Source organism: Pelecanus crispus, chromosome 1 (assembly GCF_030463565.1).
Source record: "Pelecanus crispus isolate bPelCri1 chromosome 1, bPelCri1.pri, whole genome shotgun sequence".
Taxonomy (NCBI): domain Eukaryota; kingdom Metazoa; phylum Chordata; class Aves; order Pelecaniformes; family Pelecanidae; genus Pelecanus; species Pelecanus crispus.
This window is the reverse complement of record NC_134643.1, coordinates 23564430-23585501: the sequence shown is the minus strand read 5'-3', so window position 1 is coordinate 23585501 and position 21072 is coordinate 23564430. Positions and strand designations below refer to the sequence as shown.

General features: G+C 43.4%; 1 protein-coding gene across 1 annotated transcript in view; it reads left to right on the top strand.

Annotated features, from left to right (window-relative positions):
• Nucleotides 1-4530, top strand: part of PLXNB2 (plexin B2) — a 79989-nt gene extending 75459 nt beyond the window's left edge. Inside the window, exons 34-35 of the mRNA XM_075707333.1 lie at nt 1417-1491; nt 4426-4530. Coding sequence (XP_075563448.1) covers nt 1417-1491; nt 4426-4530 — 180 coding nt within the window. The remainder of the gene's footprint in view (nt 1-1416; nt 1492-4425) is intronic.
• The last annotated feature ends 16542 nt before the right edge of the window (nt 4531-21072 follow it).

Here is a 21072-nt window from a genome sequence, read left to right as displayed (position 1 = left end):
AGAGGGGGGTGGTTGCCAGCTGGGGACTCTGGTTGGAGACTGGTGGAGCAAAGACAGTACAAAACCTGCTTCAGTCTTGAAAGAGCCTGTCTGCTCTGCGGCTCGGCTTAGCCAGAGCTGGCTCGTGCCTTCAAAGCACTCAATTTAACTTGGAGAACCAGGAGAGTCCCTCACCAGTCTTAAAAGACGTTGCTTAGCCTGAGCAAAGAAACAGTGTACTTACTGGATGGTTTGCTCGTTTGCTTAGTTTAGATGAAGAGTTCTAGCATAAGGAAGATGTTTGGGGAATTTTTTGTCGTTTGTTTATTTCAGTGCCCCTAGGACCTAGCATTTTGCAGATCAGCATCCTCATGAGAGCATTTCTATTTTCAGTCATTCACTACAAAACTCATCTGCAGTGACATTTCATTTTCCAGTTCACTTTATTTATTACACAAATTGAGATGTATATAAAATTAAAGCATTTGGTGATTAAAAGTAAATTCAATGGAATGTTTTAACATCAGCAGAATATGTTGATCCTTTCTATTTACATTATAAATTATGATAAAAATGAATACGGAAGGAGTGCTCGAACACTGCAAATTTTGACCAGCTCTAGAAGTGACTTTTACAGAGCAAGGAAAGATGGATGTTTCTCTGCTGCTTTATGCCTTGGGTAATCATTTATGTCAGTAGCAATATTTTGCAATTCTTCATTTTCTTAACTAACTTAAAAGACTGAAGGCATAGCTAGAGACTTGACTCCTATATGTTTGAATGAAAAACAACTGTTTAGACAGATAGAGCACATCCACTAAAAAAGTTAAATGTCGGGGGGGAGGGAGGAGGAGGTAATGGAAGAGTTATTTCTTGCTTCATTTAAAGTCCTTTTTCTCTCTGTCTCTCTCCCCTTTCCATCTTCATGATTCAGATGGCTTTTTCGAAACATACATGTGCTTGTGATCTTGATGAGTTACACCTTTGCTGTAGTGAGGTGTGACTAATTTCAAAGAGTTAAAAAGAGCTGGAGAAAGGATTTCAAACAGCCATGACAGAACCAATGCTTGATATCTCAACAATATGTTGATTACACAGAGTAAATGCTTTAGTTATACATACCCATGTTGTTAACAGATGTTTGAGCTGTAGTCTGTGGTTTGACATTCAGAGTTCAAAATATTTTCCACCTCCAGTGTTAGAGTTGGGGGCAGGCTGGAAAAACACCAGCAGGAAAGTCTTGATCTAAAAATCACCAAACAGAAGTTTTCTCACCCCTTTTTTCTGCCCCAACTGTCATTTAACAAAAGTTACAGGATGCAGAGCTCGCACTTGGAAATCTTGTATATTGTATCCAACAGTTGTGCATGTGCGTAACCTACAGCTGTCTGTGATCGTATTTTGACACGTTTGCTGCCCGCTTGTGTTGTTTAACAGGCACATACCGATTCCTTAAATACGCTTGTGGCTCTACACCAACTCTACCAGTATGCTAACAAATACTACGATGAGGTAAGTTGCAGCTTTTGTTTTCATTTTTTTAATATCAATGGTAAAAAGTTATGAAGGCTAACATCAGCCTAAAGGAACAACTTCTGGAATTCCCTGGATAATCAGGTAAAAGCAATGCTGAAGAGAAAGCTCTAACTTTGCAGTTATACACCTTGCTTGGCAATTACACTGGTCCAGGGTGTGTTCTTATAAATGAACAATTTCATTATGGGCTGTCTGGTTTTGGTAGGGATACTTTAACACAATCTGAAACAGAAATAGATTTTAAAATCATTTCTCTTCAGTTCCACCGTCCTAATTCCTAAGAATTAGGACATAACAATGTCACCAAGCAAAAATAGTCATCAGAGCTATATCAGGTTTCAGGTCAGTGGGGTTTTTTATTAGGAACAATCCATTAAACTTGTTTTGCTTGTAGGAATGGGGCTGTGCCTTTTTTTATTATTTAAGATGCACTTAAAACTTCCATGCCTGCTACCGTCCCTGTTTTGCCGTGCCAAATGAAGTGCCAGCCCAAGGTAAACCAAAGTAGAGTAACTGTTGAATGTAGCCTGATTCAAAAGGAGGCTCACAGATTCAGTCCAAAACATTTCTTAGGTTTTTCATGCCCCGTGGAAAGGGGGACAAAGAATATCCCAGTGTAGTCGGGCTGTGGCTATGGCTCTCCAAACTTAATCTGAAAACAAAAAGAGAGAAGGAAACTTTTATTCAAAGGTTTCCATGGAAATGAATGCCTCCAGAAAACTCCCAGAATTAAATCAAAGCAAGTAAGAACAGATGCTGAATCAAAAAGGAGTACAGCACATGTGAGCTCTCATCAGTTTGTCTTGCACCTCAGCACAGTTCGTCTTTTCACTTACATTTAGCACTAAAGGCAGTGAGTCTCATCCTCAGCTTCACCGCAGCTGTTTTATACAGGAGCAGCCAGCCTGTCGCAGCTTTTAAACAGATGTAAGCAGGGAAAATCAAATCACCCTGGCAAGTCTTGCAGCAAGGGTCAGTAGGGGAAGCGGCCAGAGGAATGCGGGCCAACCCGATGGCGCTGGGTTCCTCGCCCCTCATCCCCAGCACTAGCCGAGCGGGTTTTCAACGCCTTCCCGAATGTATCCGTCGCCTGACCTCTTACAGAAATGCTCAGGGACCCTGGTGACAGATGAACCGTAAAGCCCTGATTCTTCCACGTCCCTGTGTCCCTGCTTCCACCCGTGGTGTCACGTTTGGTGGCAGGCGCAGGCGGAGTCACCGCTCTGCGGGACTTCATCAGTGGCAGGCCGGCAAACCCCCGTGCGCAGCGGCAGCTCTTCCTTTCACGTACGTCGCTGTACAACAGCAAGGTGCACCTGATGAAAAGGCTGCTAATTCAGAGTTCTGGAGATAATCTGTCAAGAATCATTCAGTAAAATTGATCAAGCTTATTTATTTTCCATGAAAATGTTTTAATTTGCATAAATTGGAACATTTTGCAGCTGCCTTTGTCTTTATTACTGACGCAGCGGTTCCCAGCATGCGCTGTACCTTCTGCATCTCTGCAGGGCTTGACAGTGACTAAGTGGGTACATTCTAATTGTCCACATTTATATGAAGGATATATTCACCAGCAGAGATAATCATAAATTATTTAGTCTAGATTTGAGGAGTTAGAGCTAGATGTAATTGTTTAAATTAAGGGAACAATATCAAATTAAATTAGGCCCAATTTAAATACTGTAATAAGTGTTTATTAACTCTGTCTTGTAAAAATGTTTTCACGCTTTAAAAACAAATCCATTAAAATAATTCTTTCTAAACAAATTTGCTCCAGTGTTTGAAACTCAAATGCTATACCAGTCCTTCCAAGTGAAATTATTGGCTAGATTGATACTGACTGCATTAATCTCCATCATCAATGATCTGCAAGAAGTAATAAGAATCACAGGTAGTGACAGGCAAACTATTTCTCCAGTTCTTGTACTTGCGAGTTTATACAGTATTTAAACAGAGCTAAAGGTTTCTGCTTGATTACAGTGTCTGACTTTTATTAATAAACCCAGTCCTAGAAAAGGAGCTGTTTTGCCGTGTAACACGTTCTCCTAATGGAGAAATCTAATAGTTGGTGGAAAAGTTTCCCTAAAGGATGGTGGAAATAAAAACCTTTCGAAACCTTTGAAATTTGATCTTGAGAAGCCCTAAAAAACTCTATTTGAAGAAAAGCCTTCTCATAACAGCTGACCTTTTCTAGCTCTTGTTTTCAAATCCCTTGTGCCTCAGAGTCATACCTTCCTGTATGTATATTCCGTAGAGCAGAGGCTGCGTGCGGGATGCTGGGGGGCTCCTCTGACGCTCTCTCTGCTTCCTGAGCTACGGGGTGCTGGGCCGGGGTGCTGGGCCAGGGTCTCGGCATTTCTTGGCGACAGCCGACGGGGAGCTGCCGGCAGCTCCCTCACGCTGAGGCCAGACCGTTTTCTTCATCGTATTGCCTGTAGACACAAGAGACCCTGCGTCGCCCTACCTAATGCCTCTGCGTGGACCACCCAGGAGCTCCTCATAACCAAAGCTCATGGGGATGGGGCTTAATTGCTGCTGGTAAATGACCCTTAAGCCTTGTAGGGTGCGCTGCAAGTAAAAGCACTCTTCCTTAAATAGCTATAAAGGCGTTTTTCCCCCTGCCTGCTCCATCTTGGAATGTAGGCTTTCACAAGATAAAGTACTGCCTATTAATTTGCTTGGATCCCAGCATAACGGGAAACATTACAGCAACTTAGATAAAGTAACGGAGACGATCATTTTTATTGCTTTTGTGTAAAAATAGAACATGGGGCCTACTAGATTATCTTTGGTTCAGAGTGAATGCAAAAGACTCTTTACAACCAAAGTCGTATCAAACACTTGGTCCGGGAACTATGTAGTATATTTTAAGCTAAATGATTCTAAACATTCTGTGTTTATTTCTTCCAGATTATAAATGCACTTGAAGAGGATCCAGCTGCACAAAAAATGCAGCTTGCCTTCCGTTTACAGCAAATAGCAGCTGCGTTAGAGAATAAAGTGACTGACCTTTGACTCAAAAGCCGCAATAAAGAAATCTGATCTGAAGATGTTCACATTCATTCTTCCTGTTAAGGAAATAGTGTTCTATTTTTTAATGTATAATTACAACTTTAAATGAAAGATTTCATGGTTTTTTTGATAGCAGAGGTGTAATGTAAAAAATTTTTACTGTAAATTATGCTCCTAATTAAAAGCTGTGTTGTGTGTAAATGAACCTTCTGTGGGAAAGAGTCCTTTGGTTGGGGGCAGGGTGGGGGGTGGAAGAAGGAAAACCTGTAGTTCATTTAATTTAGTAGAATCTGAGACATCAGCATTTAGGATTCATTATGCAAGTCAATTCAATACTATAACATCCTTTCTGCATTAAGCAATATTTGTACTAGGGAAACGATAACATACTCAGAGACACATGCAATATCCCCTTTTATTTTGATAACTGGAAATTGACTTCCGTATAGCTCTAAAACAGTCTGTGCTCGTAATGAACGTCATGAACAATGTGTCCGATTTCTCTGCAAGATCTGAGAATGGGATTTGGTACCACACACGGTTCTTAATTTAATTATTTATGTCCATGGTGATGCACAGTATTGCACCCACCACAGTTGGCTGCAACAGAAGTAAGAATAATGTCAACATAGGAGGGTTCTACCGATAAAGTCTCATTCGGTTCAGAAATCATTGCAAAGAAGGAATTAGTCCTTAAAACTTTACAATTCTTTGTTATTATTGTGAGTTTTATGATATATGCTAATGTGCCTTACTTGTACTAATTCTGTGAATCTGATGAATGGTTTTGTAAAAAGAAGCAGATCAGAAAAGGAAATATTTATGTGCTATTGAATTACTTTTGTGTGAAAAACATGACCAGCAGAATGCTTGTAATTAGCTGCTTGCCGAGAGTGTACTGTTTAACATGGTTTGATTATGTATAATATCTTATTTTAGAATGGTTCTGATGATTTTTTATTTGAATCTTGGAACTGTCCTAGAAATACCATCACTTGTTTTTATTGTATTTGTGGTGTAAAATACTGGTATGATATTGGAAAAATCATATACCTGTCTATGGAAAACCACTCAGTTTTGAGCCTTGGAATGCTGCATTTGATTGCATACACACCATAACCCATAGCAAAGACAATTGAAGTAACTCATCAGAAAGTGTGTGTTTACAATATAGGTAAGCTCCATACAAATCAAAAAGTTAGGTACGTCTTCTTAACTTGCTATATTGCACATCAGAGAACTTTATTCCTCTTTGTCTCGCAAGTTTTTGGCAGTAAAGTAGCATTTTAATGAAGCGCTGCCAGTCTGTACTCCCTTGTTCATTGTCCTGCCAAGCGCCCGGCCTCTGCTGATCCTCAGCAAGCTAACGCAGCGTCCGCTGCCCGCTCTCCCTGCCCGGCAGGTCGTCGTACAGTGACTTTTGCTGTTTGTTGGTATTTCCCCCCCGCCCACCCCCACCCCCTTTTTGAAAATGTCCTCGTATTTGTCAGTGGGCCTTTCCTTCCGTCTCCAAAAATCAAAAGCCTCGCCAGAACTGGTTTCCTGCCCAGTAGGCTGGGAGGAAGTTTTTTGGTTTGTTTTGTATTCGACTTCTTGCATTTGTGTATAATCATTCCTGAACCTGCCTGGGCTGTAAGTTATTTTACACTGTTTAGGACTGAGGTACATGACTTCTGCATAAAGGTGCTTTGCCAGCTACTCCTTATCAAGAAAGGCATCCTAATTTCATGGCTAATCTGTTTCTTTGTCATTATTTGTAAATCCTGTTAATTGTAAATCAAATACAATATTGTTTTTTTCCACAAAGTGTCACGGGATCTTTACTGAAACTGGGGGCTGGGTGTTGAAAGGGGTTTGTAATGCTCCCTCCGGGGGTGATAGAGCAGCAGCGTCCGTCAGTCTGCGGTTGGTAATGGAGGAGCGGAGAACATCCTGCAGATGGTATGCCTGACATCATGCCCTTTTTATGGGCATTTGCTCTGAAAAATGAGAGTACTCCTGAGAAGAGAGGATGTAGTGCAACATCCCGTAGCGAGGTCTTCTTGCCTGATGAAAATCCATCTTGGGACCTGAAAGCCAATTAAAATGCAGGCTCAGCAGCATCTCTCCAGGGAGATCAGAAAGCCCTGCTTGAGCAAGTAGAGCTTTCAGAGGGAACATTACGTGTCCCCCACCATCAGTGACTTGATGCAGAGCAGCTGCAGGCGTGTGCGAGTTCGTGATGGGTCCACTGGTCACTCTTTGGTGCCCTGTTTTTAAACATCCTGGGAAATTTGCAGGCTTTTGGCGCTGCAGTGCCGCCTGCCAGGGAACACGGAGGCAAATAACTGTGAGCAGCTGCAGCTACAAAGGAGACTTAATGCCAGTTCTTCAGTTTCTCTAAGTCTCCTCTCCTGAAAGCCCAGAGTTGGAATTTGAATTGAAGAACGGAGCTGGTTTATTTTATTCTTTCCCCTTTTGGCTAAGCTTCTCCAGTGCTTGTTTTTCCACTCCAGTGCTCTGTTTTGTCCAAGCCTAGTTTTTGGCTTCAGTTTTCCCTACGTTTTAGCAATCTGATTCTTAAAGGCTTCATGCTCCTCCTTCAGTTTCTGCTGCTCCTGCCATCTGGTTCATCTGCAAGATAAAAGAAAAAAGCTCACTGGGGGTCTCCCTCCTTTTCATCCCCTCTGCAGCCCCTCTAAGGGGCACTTCTTTGAGCACAAGAACCTTCTCTCTGCATAACAGGAGCCGCTCTACTCCATAGCAGCAGCTGCGAACAAAACTCCCTCGCTTGGACATCTCCCAGCTGTAGTTCAGAGGTGGGTGCAGGCCGTCGACCACCACCCGCAGGTCTGAATCCCACTGCTGATTTCAGCCCTCCAAGGGGTTCGCTTGGCTCCTCACCAGCAAACAAGCAAGTAGAGATCTCAGATGATGGGACAAGGTCCCTGCCCCTGCTTGCCTAATATGGAGTAACTCTCCCAGCTGAACAGGAATTTGGTTTTTTGTCTCTGGCCAGGAATTTACTTATTCCTTAGTGCCAGGTTTCCCTCTGACACCTTAACTAGATCTTTTTGCCGCTTTCTACATGCTACAGATGTATAAGCAAGTGGCTATGGGTGCAGGGAACCTCGGCTAGCTTGCTTATGTGCGGCGTAGTGCTTCCTCAAGATGGTTTCTCTGATAGTCTGTTAGAGCTGTACTTGAGCCTCCCCCTTCCACAGGCTGCTGCGTGGGACACGTGTTTCTCAGCCTGCTCGGTCTGAGCTGTGCTTACACACACGCTCTAAAGCTGGCCTTTCTGGCAACCTTTTGAAGATCATCACTATAAACAAAAACATACAGAGAATTCAGAAACTCAAACTGGAATTCATAAATTCACAAATTCCCAAACTGTCGTAACATGGGAGGATTTTTAGCCAGCTGCATAAAGACTTGAAATAGCCCTGAGCTTGAAATTCAGCTGTCCTGGATTTACTAGCACTGATGAGATTTTGTGGCCAGTCCTTTACTGTTCCAGGTTCTCGAGCCTTTTTAGTAACACAACCATTTTCAACCATAGTATGGCCTGGTAGTACGTACCTGCATGGCCTGGAAAAAAAAAAAAAAAAATCTCTGAATGTGATCAGGAAACCCCTCTTCCACATGCTTCCTATGCCTGCAACACCTCGATTTACTCTGATAAATTAAGGTTCTAGTCAGGTTTCCCATTTACATCTAACCATGTGGTGTAACAGTTCTCTGAGGTCCTCCTCTCTAAACAATTTGATCTTGAGCAGATTGCCTTCTTTTAAGACTTTTTCCAAGTCTGTTGTCTTCTCTTAGAAAAAGCTTGTGGGGGAAGTTGGTTGGGTTGGTTTTTTTTTTTTTTTTACTTCCTCTGTCTGGGGATAACCTGTCAGAGCAATGAGACAGTCAACTTCAGAAGATTAAAGGAGGATGTCTGGCTGCCATTTTTCTACCAGCCGCTGGCTCAAGCCCTGTGCTATTCTGCTTTACACTCAAAGGGGTTGAAATTTGGCACTTTGAGTCACTAGAGTTGTTGCACTGGAAATCTCAGCACTGTGGTCCTTGTGACTTGCTTTCATCCCTCATTCCCAGCTCAATGCAGTCAAGCTCAGTGCCTGAAGCTTTCCAGGTTCTCCGTTAGACAAGCTCCTCTCTTCTTAGATGTCTGCTTTGCCAGATCTGCCTGGAGCATGGGCTTCCCTGAGGAATGAATGACAGCAGCACACAAGCTAAAATGATGGTTAATTCTGTTTTCTCCGGCTTTGTGCTTACCTAGTCTCCGTTTCTGGGTTTTTTTTTTTTTTCTGAGAAACCTTCCTTCAATTGATAAATGATGGAATTTGAAGGGTGGAACTGTAAACAGAGATGGTCTTTCAGCCTTCCGCTTTTGTTAGCCTTTGTCTTGATGGGGCCTAAAAATGATGGTGGCAGTCTTGGTGTTTGACAATCCTTGCAAAAGAGATGGAAAAGAGACTTTCCAGACCCACAGTTATCAGGAAGTTTTCAAGGGGTTTGTTTTCTTCAAATTGTGTCCCCTTATGGCTCAGTGGCAAGAAGCATTTCTCCATCCATTAGAGAAGAAAGTGGCTTCTCCTGCGCAGGCCTGTAATAACCATCCGTGCTATGCAAGATCACTGCCGTGGTACCAGTCATTCAGGACTGACTTTTGTCTTGCCGGTGCATACTGCTTGATGCAGCGTGTCATTCCCAGAGAGGACAAATCCTACTGTCAGTCATAGCCAGGCAATCAAAAGCTATTTCATTTATCCATGTATTCCTGTTTCTTTGCTGCTTTTCAGATAATTGCCATTTGAACCAGAAGAGAGTTTGAGTGCTTTCCTTCTTTTTTTAAGCTTTTAAAGCACCTATGTGTCTTAACAGATTGACCACTTCAGAAAGAAACTATTTCTTCAGTGGGACAGAGGACAATAGCTCTCGTACAGCTGTATATGGCTCGTCTTAAAAGGAAATAAAAACCCCACCATGAACCACACACTGTGTTTTTGAAATCCTTTATTCAGTGCTCTAATTCTGAACAATGTTTTTGCCTTATTTAGTTCTCCTCAAAATTGCATGTTGAACAAAACTATCTTTTTTTCTTTTAATCTACTGTAATAAGAAAGGAGTGAAATGAAAAATGTATTCCTTTGATACCCTTAATCTTTCCTCTCCTGTGGCTATGCTCCTATTCAGTAAGAGATCATACTTGCTAGTTGCAGAGCCTGGACGCCAATCCATGGGATATAAAACAAACCAAAAATCCATGTTTCCTGCAGCTGCACCTGGGCCCATGGCAATGCTCACAATTGTAAAACTGCCTCCAGGACGTTATTTGGGATTTTATTGTTGTGGGCCTGGCTGGTTTCCTTGTCCTCCTTCATGGGATCCTTCTTGGTGTGGGTTTTCACCTTGTGTTTCAGTGGCACTTGCTGGACCACGACGCTACATTCCTCTGAAAGCCCAAGGAAGGAACAATCGCTGTCTGGATTAGTCATGCACTTTTCATCCCCAAAGCGCCCCATGGGCACTCAGGCCCTCCCAGGCTGAGCTCACTGGAAAATGATAGAAGTGGATTTTTTTATGCTAGAGCAGACAGCCTTACTGAAATATAAAATATTTCCATCTGTCTAAACTAAGTCGTGTTTGTTTTGTTAATAAAAACCCACTGGTTTCGTACAATACTATTCGTATCTGATGTACGAACGGCCCTTCTGAGTTGATCCAAGCTCCACCTAAAGTCTGCAGCACCCTCTGCCCTAGAGCAGTGGCTGCACTATGCTAGCCCCAAACTAGAAAGCAACACAGATGTTAACATCATTTAGCCTTTAGATGAGGCTAAATATCCACATCTCATCTTCTTGATGAGGGTACTTAGCCTCAATGCTGCTTTTAGTGGACTAAAGTTTGTCTTGTAAGGCTGCTATATGGTTATGATATCCAGAAGTTCCATAATGAAGCCTTAAAGTTCAGCTAAGGGAACCACCATCAGTTTCAGCAGCAGCAGCAGGTCTAGCATCCTTCATTCTGCTCAGCCATCAGTATATATTCCACCCTTTATTTTAACATGGTCTTATTTTGATTTCCTTGTGTACTTGAAGCATTTGCAATCCTCCATTTGTATTCTGGCACATTACTACTCGAGATGAGATCATCCATCTGGGTTTTGTGCTATTTTGGAGCTACAGGTTTGGTATTTAATAGGGTCATACCCTGGTGCACTTAACTCCTCTTACAATAATATTCGATTGAGAGCTGTGTCGAGTTATGTTTTTGCTCGCTGTGTGTGAAGATTCATATGCTGATTGCTTTGACCTGGCTATCTATAGTAAGGGGCTGTAACTGCCCGAGTGCTATTATAGCTTTTGATTTAGGTTATGGTTGTGATTTTATCTTTCTTTCCAGTGAAAGGAAGATTAGAAACGTTTTGTTTGCCATTTAACTGGAAAATGTTAATAGTTTAGCTGCATCGCTGAGAGAACAGAGGGGAAAGGGGAGGTGATGTCCTTTCCCTGTGAGGTGGTTTTGGACTATTCTTTTCTGAAGTTAACCGAGACAGTGACGACAAAGACCACTTTCAGCACTGCTGGAACTCACAGACTTAAGTTTCTTTGTGGTTAATCATTCATGTGAATTAGCAGCGCAAGTTTTTTAATACAGAGCTTGAATTTCATTTCAATCTGTGCTGTCCATCATTGTCTGTCTCTATTGGGTTTTTTTGAGATGACAGCATACACAATGTATCTAAGATTAGATTCTGCCTTTAAATATTTAGAGTTTGAATCACATCTATTTGTACTTCATTTCAAGGTTGAGGTAATGTGCCAGGACACACATTCTGCAGTAGTTAAAAACTCACGAATCAAAGGAGTGCTGAATTATTCATTTCAAACTTTTAAGCAATTTCTCTTTGTGGGCCTGAACCCACGTGCTGCTTGGGGTAAGCTGCGGGATTGCCAGCTGGGCTGCGACGCTCTGCCCTGCACGCAGTCCCCTTGTGCTGGTCTGGCAGCCGTGGCCATTGCCCCACTTGCTGGGCCAGCTAAGGTTTGCAGGTTGTTTGTGCTAGTGGCTGATGTGGTTATCTGGGAAATTGATTGAGCCTAACAAAGTCCAGGCTGGGCTTTGGTTAGCTCCTGTTTAACTCAAACCGCTCTCTGACGGGTGATTTCAGAGTCTCATCAGAAGATTTGCTCCACTACTGATGACCAACTGGCATGTCCGCAGCCAAAAACTTTCTATTAACTGTCTGCTGGGAAAGGGCGCTAGTTTTAAGCTCTCTCCAGCAAGTGACAAACCCAAGGACAGATGAGTTCACTGCAAGGCCAGGGAGAGGATCAGATCACTGAGCCTTGCCAAGCTTTGAGGGAGGAGATGGCTGCCTCCATAGGCATGTAGCCCTCAAGACCAGAAGGAGCTGCTCTGAGCGATGGCTGCTGCAAGAGTAACCCCCAGGACTGCTCTCCCCAGGTGGGACCACTGTGAATGCACCATCTTCTGCCTTGCTGACACGCAGGAGGCCAAAAGGCAGGCTAACTCACAGGTGGGACAGTCATTAGATGGCAAACTGGGAACGTGCCTCCAAGATCTCCATCCTCTTTCCATTGCCAAGGATCTGAGCCTGACATGAACTGCACCAAGGCATGGTGCAGGCAACGTTGCTCAACTGAATCTGCTCCAGCACTGAACCAGCAAAACTGCATCTGTATGGCTGGCCATGCATGTGGCACAATAAGCAGACCTTGGTCCAGCCGCCTATGACCAGTGCTGCAGCAGCAGAGCTGGCACCAAGAGTCACTGCCATGTCCAGGCACCCCTCATGGTGCTCTCAGCTCCTGGGTATGGGTCTAGAGACAGGAGTGGCTTACAGGGCTAATTGTTAGGAGCACCTAAATTAAACATAGCTTGTTGAAATCCTCGTTCGGAGTACAGAAAGTCAGAACAATACGAAGAGGAATAAAGGAACCTCAAAGGTCAAAATTAACTCTGCACTCTGGAGGTATAAAGAGAATTTAATCTAAAAAGCATCTTGGAAACATAACCCAGTTCACACCTACTCTTTGCAGTTACCAGCAGCTGAGAAACACTGGTCTGTATGTCGATAGCTGTATTAGAAAGTCTGTGGTGCATATACAGCTCATCCATGAAGTATCTGCACTTTTGTAACTCTGACCATTGTGATGCTCCTGCAAAAATGGTGAACAGGCATATGTTAAAATTTTAAGGAAACGTAAATTTCCTGCCCCTTTTTCCTTAGAGCTATGAGACATTTTTAGCTTCATTGATGAATGGCTGCACCACAGAGGTAAGTCACGTTCACAGCCATATTATGCTCCACAAGAGCTGAATTTCATAGTTTTTTTCCCCCAAACTTCACAGTGACTCTCCTTCTCTGTTTACAAATTTGTCCACAAGGGCTGATGTAGATAGATCTGTTATTCTAGCAGTGTATAGTTGGGCTCTGTTGTGGGCTATCTATATGCACAAAAAATTACATATGTAGTTCTTGATAACAAAGCCAGATACTTTAAATTCTCAGTGGCACTTCTCCCTGATTCTTTTTGTTTGTTTTTTTTTGTTTGTTTTAATGAGGATTCTTTTTTTATTAAAGGAAATTCCTTTAGTAAGGAAATTTTAGCCTTACAAGCCTGCATATTTTATTTTTCCAAATGGAGTTGAATTCCATTCTCATTAGAACTAGCGGGTGTTTTGCTTGGATCTAAGAGCCAAGTATGTGACACAATGCAGTTTTAGACACTATTCATTAGGCTAAAAACCTATTTGATTTGGTTGTAAATCAGGCTATTTTTTTGTAAAGTTCACTTAAAACATTTCACATAAGTAGCAACAAAATCTTTTTCACCTCTGTTTATTGTTCAAAACAGGGAAGAAGCCGAATTCTGTTGTGTGAACGCAGACATCATGATATTTGAGAACAATCTGGCTTGTGTCTGTCAGCTGTATCACCCATGCCTGTAACAAGAAAATAAATGGGCCCAAATTGCTAAGCAATAAAGAAGCTGATGAATGGATCGGATCAGGTCCATCTGCATTCCCTTATCTTTTCAACATGGTCTTATGTATTAACATAGTTGGAGCATTGATCTGGCTATTACTATGCTGCAAATGCAGCCCCTGCTCACCCTGGATCCACTGAAGCATACGGGAGGTCCCCAGTGATTTACAGGGACTCCGGATCTCTCCAAGCAATCTCCAGGTGATTTACTCTAAAATCAATTATTTTTGCTCTAAAATCAATACAATTAGTGCTTTAACATGATCAGGACAAGAGAGGAAACTGGAGGTTGATGCAGGTGGCTAAGGGAGAGAAGGGAGCCAAGCGGATCATACGTCAGGGTGCTACCACTGTCCTGGTGCCTGCTCTGCAAATGGAGGGCTGGCACACCCGGGGCCTGGCCATTAGACATTCTGATTACCATGTGGAATCATGCCTGCCTTCATCCAAAAATCCTGAAATGTTTTACAAACATTAATTAAGCCCTGTGAGGTGGCATCCTGTTTCTGTTGATGCAATAAAAAAAACCCCAAACCCCGCTTGCCTAAGGTTAGAGAACAAGTTAATGGCACAGCTGGGAATAAAACTTAAGATTCCAGATCCTTGGCCCCCAACCCTAACCTGCTGGCTCACATACAGAAAAATGAAAATTGATCCAGCTAAATTCTCCAAGCTGACAATTTTCCATGGCTTTGCGGAGAAAAAAAATCAGACGCAAGGTTGGGACAAGAAAAACCTGCCTGACAAGGGTGATCTGTGTTCAAAATCTGTCATTCAAAGAAAAACTCCTGCCTGTGCTTAAATGTATACAGCTATTTGTTGAAAAGAACTTTGCCCAAGTTGTAGTCTGCAAACTATGGACACTCAGCATCTATGAAGGGGATACATGAGGACAGGTTTTTAGTGTTTCTTAGCATATAGTCTGACCCATCCTATAAACATGGGCAGCACATAACACTACCACTCTCCACACTCCAGCTCTGGGGCCCTCAGCACAAGAAGGACATGGACCTGCTGGAGCGGGTCTGAGGAGGGCCACAAAAATGATCCGAGGGCTGGAGCACCTCTCCTATGAGGCCAGGCTGAGGGAGTTGGGGTTGTTCAGCCTGGAGAAGAGAAGGCTGCGAGGAGACCCTATTGCGGCCTTCCAGTACTTAAAGGGGGCCTACAGGAAGGATGGGGACAATCTTTTTAACAAGGCCTGTTGTGACAGGACAAGGAATAACGGATTTAAACTAAAGAAGGATAGATTTAGGCTAGACATAAGAAAGAAATTTTTTACAGTGAGGGTGGGCAAACACTGGCACAGGTTGCCCAGAGAGGTGGTGGAGGCCCCATCCCTGGCAACATTCAAGGTGAGGTTGGACGGGGCTCTGAGCAACGTGATCTGGTTAAAGCTGTCCCTGCTCACTGCAGGGGGGTTGGGCTGGATGGCCTCTAAAGGTCCCTTCCAACCCAAAGCATTCTGTGATTCTATGATTCTATGATACCAGCCCTGAAACAAGTTTGAGAGTGTAACTTTGGCACCATCTACAACTGCCTAAAATGCCCCCGCAGCTGTGCATGTACACGTGTAGGTGATGCAGGTACTCCCAGGGGGCGGCCAGCTGGGCACGGTCACCTGTGGCGCAGAGCTCAGTGCCACCTGAGGACAAGGGCAGCTCGTCTCTGGCCGCAGCCGCAGCCCCATTGCAGTCCTCAGGGCCGTGGCTGCCCTGTTCTCCTCACCAAGCTGATGTTTAACCAGACTGGGTGTCCCTGCCTGAGCCACAGGAGTCACACCTCCAATTCCTGCAGTGTGGGTCGCTCCACCTACCTCCCTAAGCACGCAGCGGTGCGTAAATGGATCCTTACAGGAATTCTATGGGTCCTGCCCGTGCCCTGGCCATGAGCAAAACCCTGCAGGACACACGGTGCCATCTCAGGAAGAGAGCAAAGGGCTGCACTGTCCCCCTCTCCCAGTCCCACGTACAGGGTTCGGGCGTACAGGGCTGGTGTCCGAGGGCCGTGAGCTCCAGTTTGCACTGCCCTGACAAAACTCATCGCCACGCACCGCAGCCAGACCTGAGCACTGCCGTGCTCCAGGACACAGTGGCAGGGGAACCTGTGCTCCCCTCTCCCGCATGGTCCCCAGTCCACAAGCCACCTGAGTGCACCAGGATAGAGATGCCCAGGCAGCAAGGGCAGCCTTGCCGCAGCTCACAGCACCACCGAAGTGACCTTTCTCAAGCTGGGCTAAATATTTCCACGGTGCAAAACTGGTTATGATCGGATAAAACGTTTCCACACAGACACGATGACAGGAATGAGTTGTCCCGGTGAAGCTGACTGGTCCTCCTGGTTTTGGCTTTGGGGATTTTTTGGGAGGAGAAAGCATTTGGTCAAGATGAATGAAATACAAGATGTTAGAAAAAGCAATACAACTGATACAAAGAATTGCATGGTATTTTAAAGATTTTTTTCCCTTTTAAATAATCTCAAATGTCATTTAGCATGGGCAAGGAAATCTGATTTTACAGATACATAAATATGTATATAACTATACACGTGAGCAGGGAGTGTTGTATAACTATATTTAACAAGGCATGCCTTTAACAAAACTTTCCTGTGGAAAACTCTCAGGGATTTTTTTTTTTTATCCAAGCAGCTCACCATAAAGTTTTCCCCATAACAGTAAATTATGACAATCTTTCACAAGGCTTTAACATCCCTGAGTTTTGCTCACTGCTTTGAATTAGATTGTGATGATCAATATTAATAGTCCCTGATCAGATATGGTCATTGCAAAACAAGATGAAACCCCCTTTGCCTCTGAATTTTACTGCAAAGGTGAACATTTATCAACACTTATGCAAGACATAAATGAGAAAGAGAGCAGCTATATCATGAAAGAGCTTAGTTAAAATTTAACCTCCATGCCACGCATCTAGAATATTTTCCAGAAGCAAATGTAGACTTGGCGTTATTGCAGGAAAGGTGGTAAAATCTGTGAATATTTGTGATCAACATAAACCCTGTCCACTGCTAACTGTTCTGGAGAGTAGGAAAGTGTATTTTTTTCTTTGTGTGATCATAGCTTTCCACTAGCTTTCAGACATACTGGCATGACAGCCTTTCTGTCTCCAGCCGTCATTGTTTATAAAAATTTCCTAAACATCTATTTGCAAATAACAACAATATACCTGAAAACAGCCAAAATACACAGCCCCTTCGGTGCCATCAGCTGTACTGTATCAGCACACCTTTTGTTCGGCTCGTCGGTTTTGCTGCACAGCCGGCGTGAAGAGGCAGCCGCACCGTGTTTAGGCTCACCCAGGATGGGTCACTCTGCACACCCGGGGCTTTCATTTCCTAGCACAACTGCCGTGCTCAGCTGAAGTTTGCCTCCGCCATTTTGACAAGAATTGTCTCAAAACCTTTTGCTTGTGCTCTTTGATGGGACACATAAACATATCTGCAAGGCAAGGCAGAAAAGGTGTTTGCCCAAAAGAGCTGGCAAGGATGGGGAGAATCTTTCAACAAAACATTGGTTAAAAGCAGTGGTTTAGCTGTTGGAATATAAAGCGGTCTCAGAAAGAGAGAGGCGAGTCATTTTTCAAACAGCACAACAGAGCTACTGGGGCCAGGAGGAAAAAGGAAACATGAATTTTTAAAGCAGATTTTGTACGACTCAAGTTGAACACGTTTGTCATTGGAATCAGTACGAGGAGCTTGCTGTGCTAACGACCCTTCAGGGCTGGGACACTACGCGTTTCTCATCTTCTCCCCTCAGGCATGATTTACTACAAGAGGATAATTTTGTCCTGTCACATACCCACCAAGCCAGTGGCTCTGTGGGGTATCTCAGGTGCCCCATCCCGGTTTCTCAGTGCACCTCACACACCCACTCCTTTGTACCGTCTTTGTAAGCCACCGTGTTGGTGCATGTAGCCAGTGACATGAGAGAAGAAAAGACCGCCTGTGGTAGGAAACAGTTCCAAATCCAGTAGGTATTTCCTCCAGTCCCATGCCATGGCTGTGGTGAAAGCAAAAATCTCCTCCTCCTCCTCTTTCTCCAGCACAGAGCCCCTGAAGACCAGACAGCAGATGGGCACCGGGGGGCTGGGCTGCCGCTGCTCCCCAACAGCCCAGCACCCACCTCGTCCACCATCCGCCCTAGCACAAATGTGTGTCCACAGCTTCTCACTGCCAGCAGGTAAAAAGAGAGCTTAGAACCCAGAGACAACATCTCCTGTGTTCACCACAGGTTTGCCTGAACAGTATATTCAATCATTAGTGTCCCAGGAGGTAGAGATGCTGTTATGGTGGGCAGCTTGATCAACTACTCCTGCAACTAGAGGAAAAAAAAGGAAAGAAAAGTGTGAAACAGAGGGTTGGCAGTATTTACTCTCTAGGCCCTAAACCTTGCAATGTCCTCAATTTTTTCTAGGTGTTCTCTAAAACTGTAAGGGCTCACTTCTCAGCTCTAGCAACTGGAGCTTTAAGGAAACACAAAATATCCTGAGGCTTAGGATGCAGTCTGACGAGGTGGTGACAAGCCTGGTCTCCAGCTCAGAGCAGCAGAATGGTTTCACTTGTTGCCCTCCCCTTTGCTTTCTCACATTCCCTTCTCAGCCAGGAGAAGAGGAAGAGCTTTTGCCATGGACTGCCACACTAAAGCATGCCCAGAAACCAAGAAGCCTGCAGGCACGCTTGTATTAATTTCTTCCTCTGAATGTTTGCATTAGAAAGCAATAATAATAGAAAAGAGACCTCAAGTGAGCACAAGTTCCTGCACTATCTTATACCCTAAAATCACCAGGTTCTCTTTCAGGAATTTTCTTCTGAGGTTAATCACTTCATCAGCTCCATTTGCAGAAGATTACCATGATTTCTAGCAAACCTTGGACCCTTTCACTGAACTTCTGGAGGTGAGTTTTCCTAACATTATTTATTGTGACTTCTCCCTTGTTGCCTCAACAGCTTCTCTCCTGTACCACCCCTCATCTTTTCATCCCCCCCCACCCAATGACACTACACAGCCCACTTACTCTCACACAAAGTCTGTTTACCTCCTGCACCCTTATTACCTTATGTCTCTTGGACCTACTAGCCACCACCCATTTCATAGGACCATGGGATAATTCAGGTTGGAAAGGACTTGAGGAAGGGATTATCCCTCTCTACGTAGAAGTGGTTGGACCTCATCTAGAGTACTGTTCCCACTCTGTCTGTCCCACCCAGTGCAAGAAAGACATCTATCAACTGAAACATGTTCAGTGTAGGGCCATGGCAATGGTTGGGTGCTGGAGCAGTTGCCCTGGGAGGGGAAGCTGAGGGAGATGGGCTTGTCCAGCCTGCCTTCAGGCAGACCCAACAGCAGCCCCGCACTACCTAAGGGGAGGTCATCAGAAACACAGAGACAGGCTCTTCATAGTGGGCCATGGCAGGAGGACAAAGGGCAACAGGCACGGGCAAACACCCATTTCATGGACTCCCAGGATAAGCCTGTGGCCAGAGGAACACATAATTTTGTTTGGATGGCACTCCCTGGCCTGCGCTATTTATAAAATCAAAAGTTCTCTTTTTAAGTCTACAAATCCATACATATTCATGTAAAAACGTCTGTTACTAACATGGTACATCAGTAATCTCCCAGACAGTAACAGCATCAAAGACTTTATTCCCACTATTATTAGGTATATTGTTTATAATAGCATAGAAGACCACAGAGAGAGTTAAAAAGATATTTGCCATCTCTCATTAGCAACATCAACGCTGTCTCTTGGGAAACAGGAACTTTGGGTAAAAGGGTAAAATATTCCATCTGGAAGGTTTGAAAGGCTCTCTGAGTTTTTGTTCCTTAAAGTCTTTGGTGTCTGATTCCTGTGTTGGGGAGGAGGGTTGTCTGTATTTCAGTTTCTCTTACTGGAGGCAGGATCTGTTTTGCGAGTTCTCTGTTTTCCTCTCTTTTGCAAAGGGGCAGTAACAAGTCATTCACTCTGTGTTGTTTATAATTTTCTGTTCTTTCAGAATAATTTTCAAAACACTTTGATTTTCTTTTCAGCTGTGAAAGAATAATCCAAGACTAAACATGTTATTCTTTGAAATTAACTCACTCACTAAAGCTGGTTTCCCTATAAATTTTACTGAAGTGGATGATTAAGAACTCTTCTCTACAAATAATGTTTCATGCAATACAGCTGTAATGAGACTACAGTCTGATTATTTAAATGAATGAGCATTTTTATTAACTGCAAAATCAGTTCTGGCATGCTCTATATTTAATAATGAGACTTTGAAATCACAATAGTGGTTTCACACATGGTTAGGGAGGTTAACTCCAAAGGCTGGTTACTTCAGTCCTCAAAGTTGACTCTGGCCTTCATGTTCCTCTAGGGCACCAATTAAACCTAAAGCGCAAGATTTACCAAGAACCTGAACTTGGAGTTAGACTCCATATACTCCCTGCTTTCATACCCTGCACAGAGCAGATGCAGGGTTATTTGGTCCCAGTGGATTTCCCATGTCCTTTAAAGAGCAAAAAGCCCACCTTGAATCGCAGTGATCCACACACATCTGCGAGTGGATATGAGAAAAAAAGGAATTTAACAAATAAAGAAATAAAATTAAGACTGTGATGAAATAATAAAGAATACATGAAGTGAAATGCTTCAGTAGATAGATGTTCTGTATACCGAAGTCAATGAAAATGAGGTTCTAAAAATTCTTCTTCCCTAGCCAGCCTGATCTAGTGGAAGGTGTCCCTGCCCACAGGAGGGGGGATGGACCAGATAATCTTTAAAGGTCACTTCCAAACCCAACCCATTCTATGATTCTGTGATTTATGAAAAAGTATTTCAGCCTCACAGGTAACAAGTCAGAGGGCTCTCAATAAAAATAAGCCATGTTCATTTCCTGAGTATTAACTGGTCCAGAGTACAAATGTACTGAATGAACCTGTCTCTGTATAGATATAAACAACCAGATGATGTTTGAAGTTTGAAGTGCAGAGATTTCATGAGAACTTTTTCCTATGGCAGAATACCACCATTAAAACTTATAAACTAAGGATAAAAAACAAGAAAACCAAAACCGACCACCCAGTTGAGCACTTAAAAGCATCAACAGAGGCTTTCATTTAAGAATTATCCCTTTTACCCTTTATCTTCAGAAAAATTATATAAATGACCAAATCTTTCTCCATTTGGCAACACTTGAGATGGTGCTAAAGATAAGAGCCGTTGTCAGGAGATGGGATGAGAGTGGAGAAGGGGAAAGGGAAGGGGAAGGGGAAAGGGAAGAAAAACTTAGAGATGAGCTGGAAGGCATTTTGCTTTTTTTCTGCTGGAGTCTGATCCGTCTTTCCTGAACACAAATTAGAGAAAGTCACATAAAAGCAACAGATATCAAATGCAGCCTCTGTTTCTGGTGTAACTCTCTGCTGAAGAATGACAGATGCATGTATAGCCTTATCAGTCATAGATGTATACAAGCATCAGGTTGTTTAAAGTTTTTCTTTTAGTTGCCTTTTTGGCCATAGGCTTAGAATAACATTGCAAAGG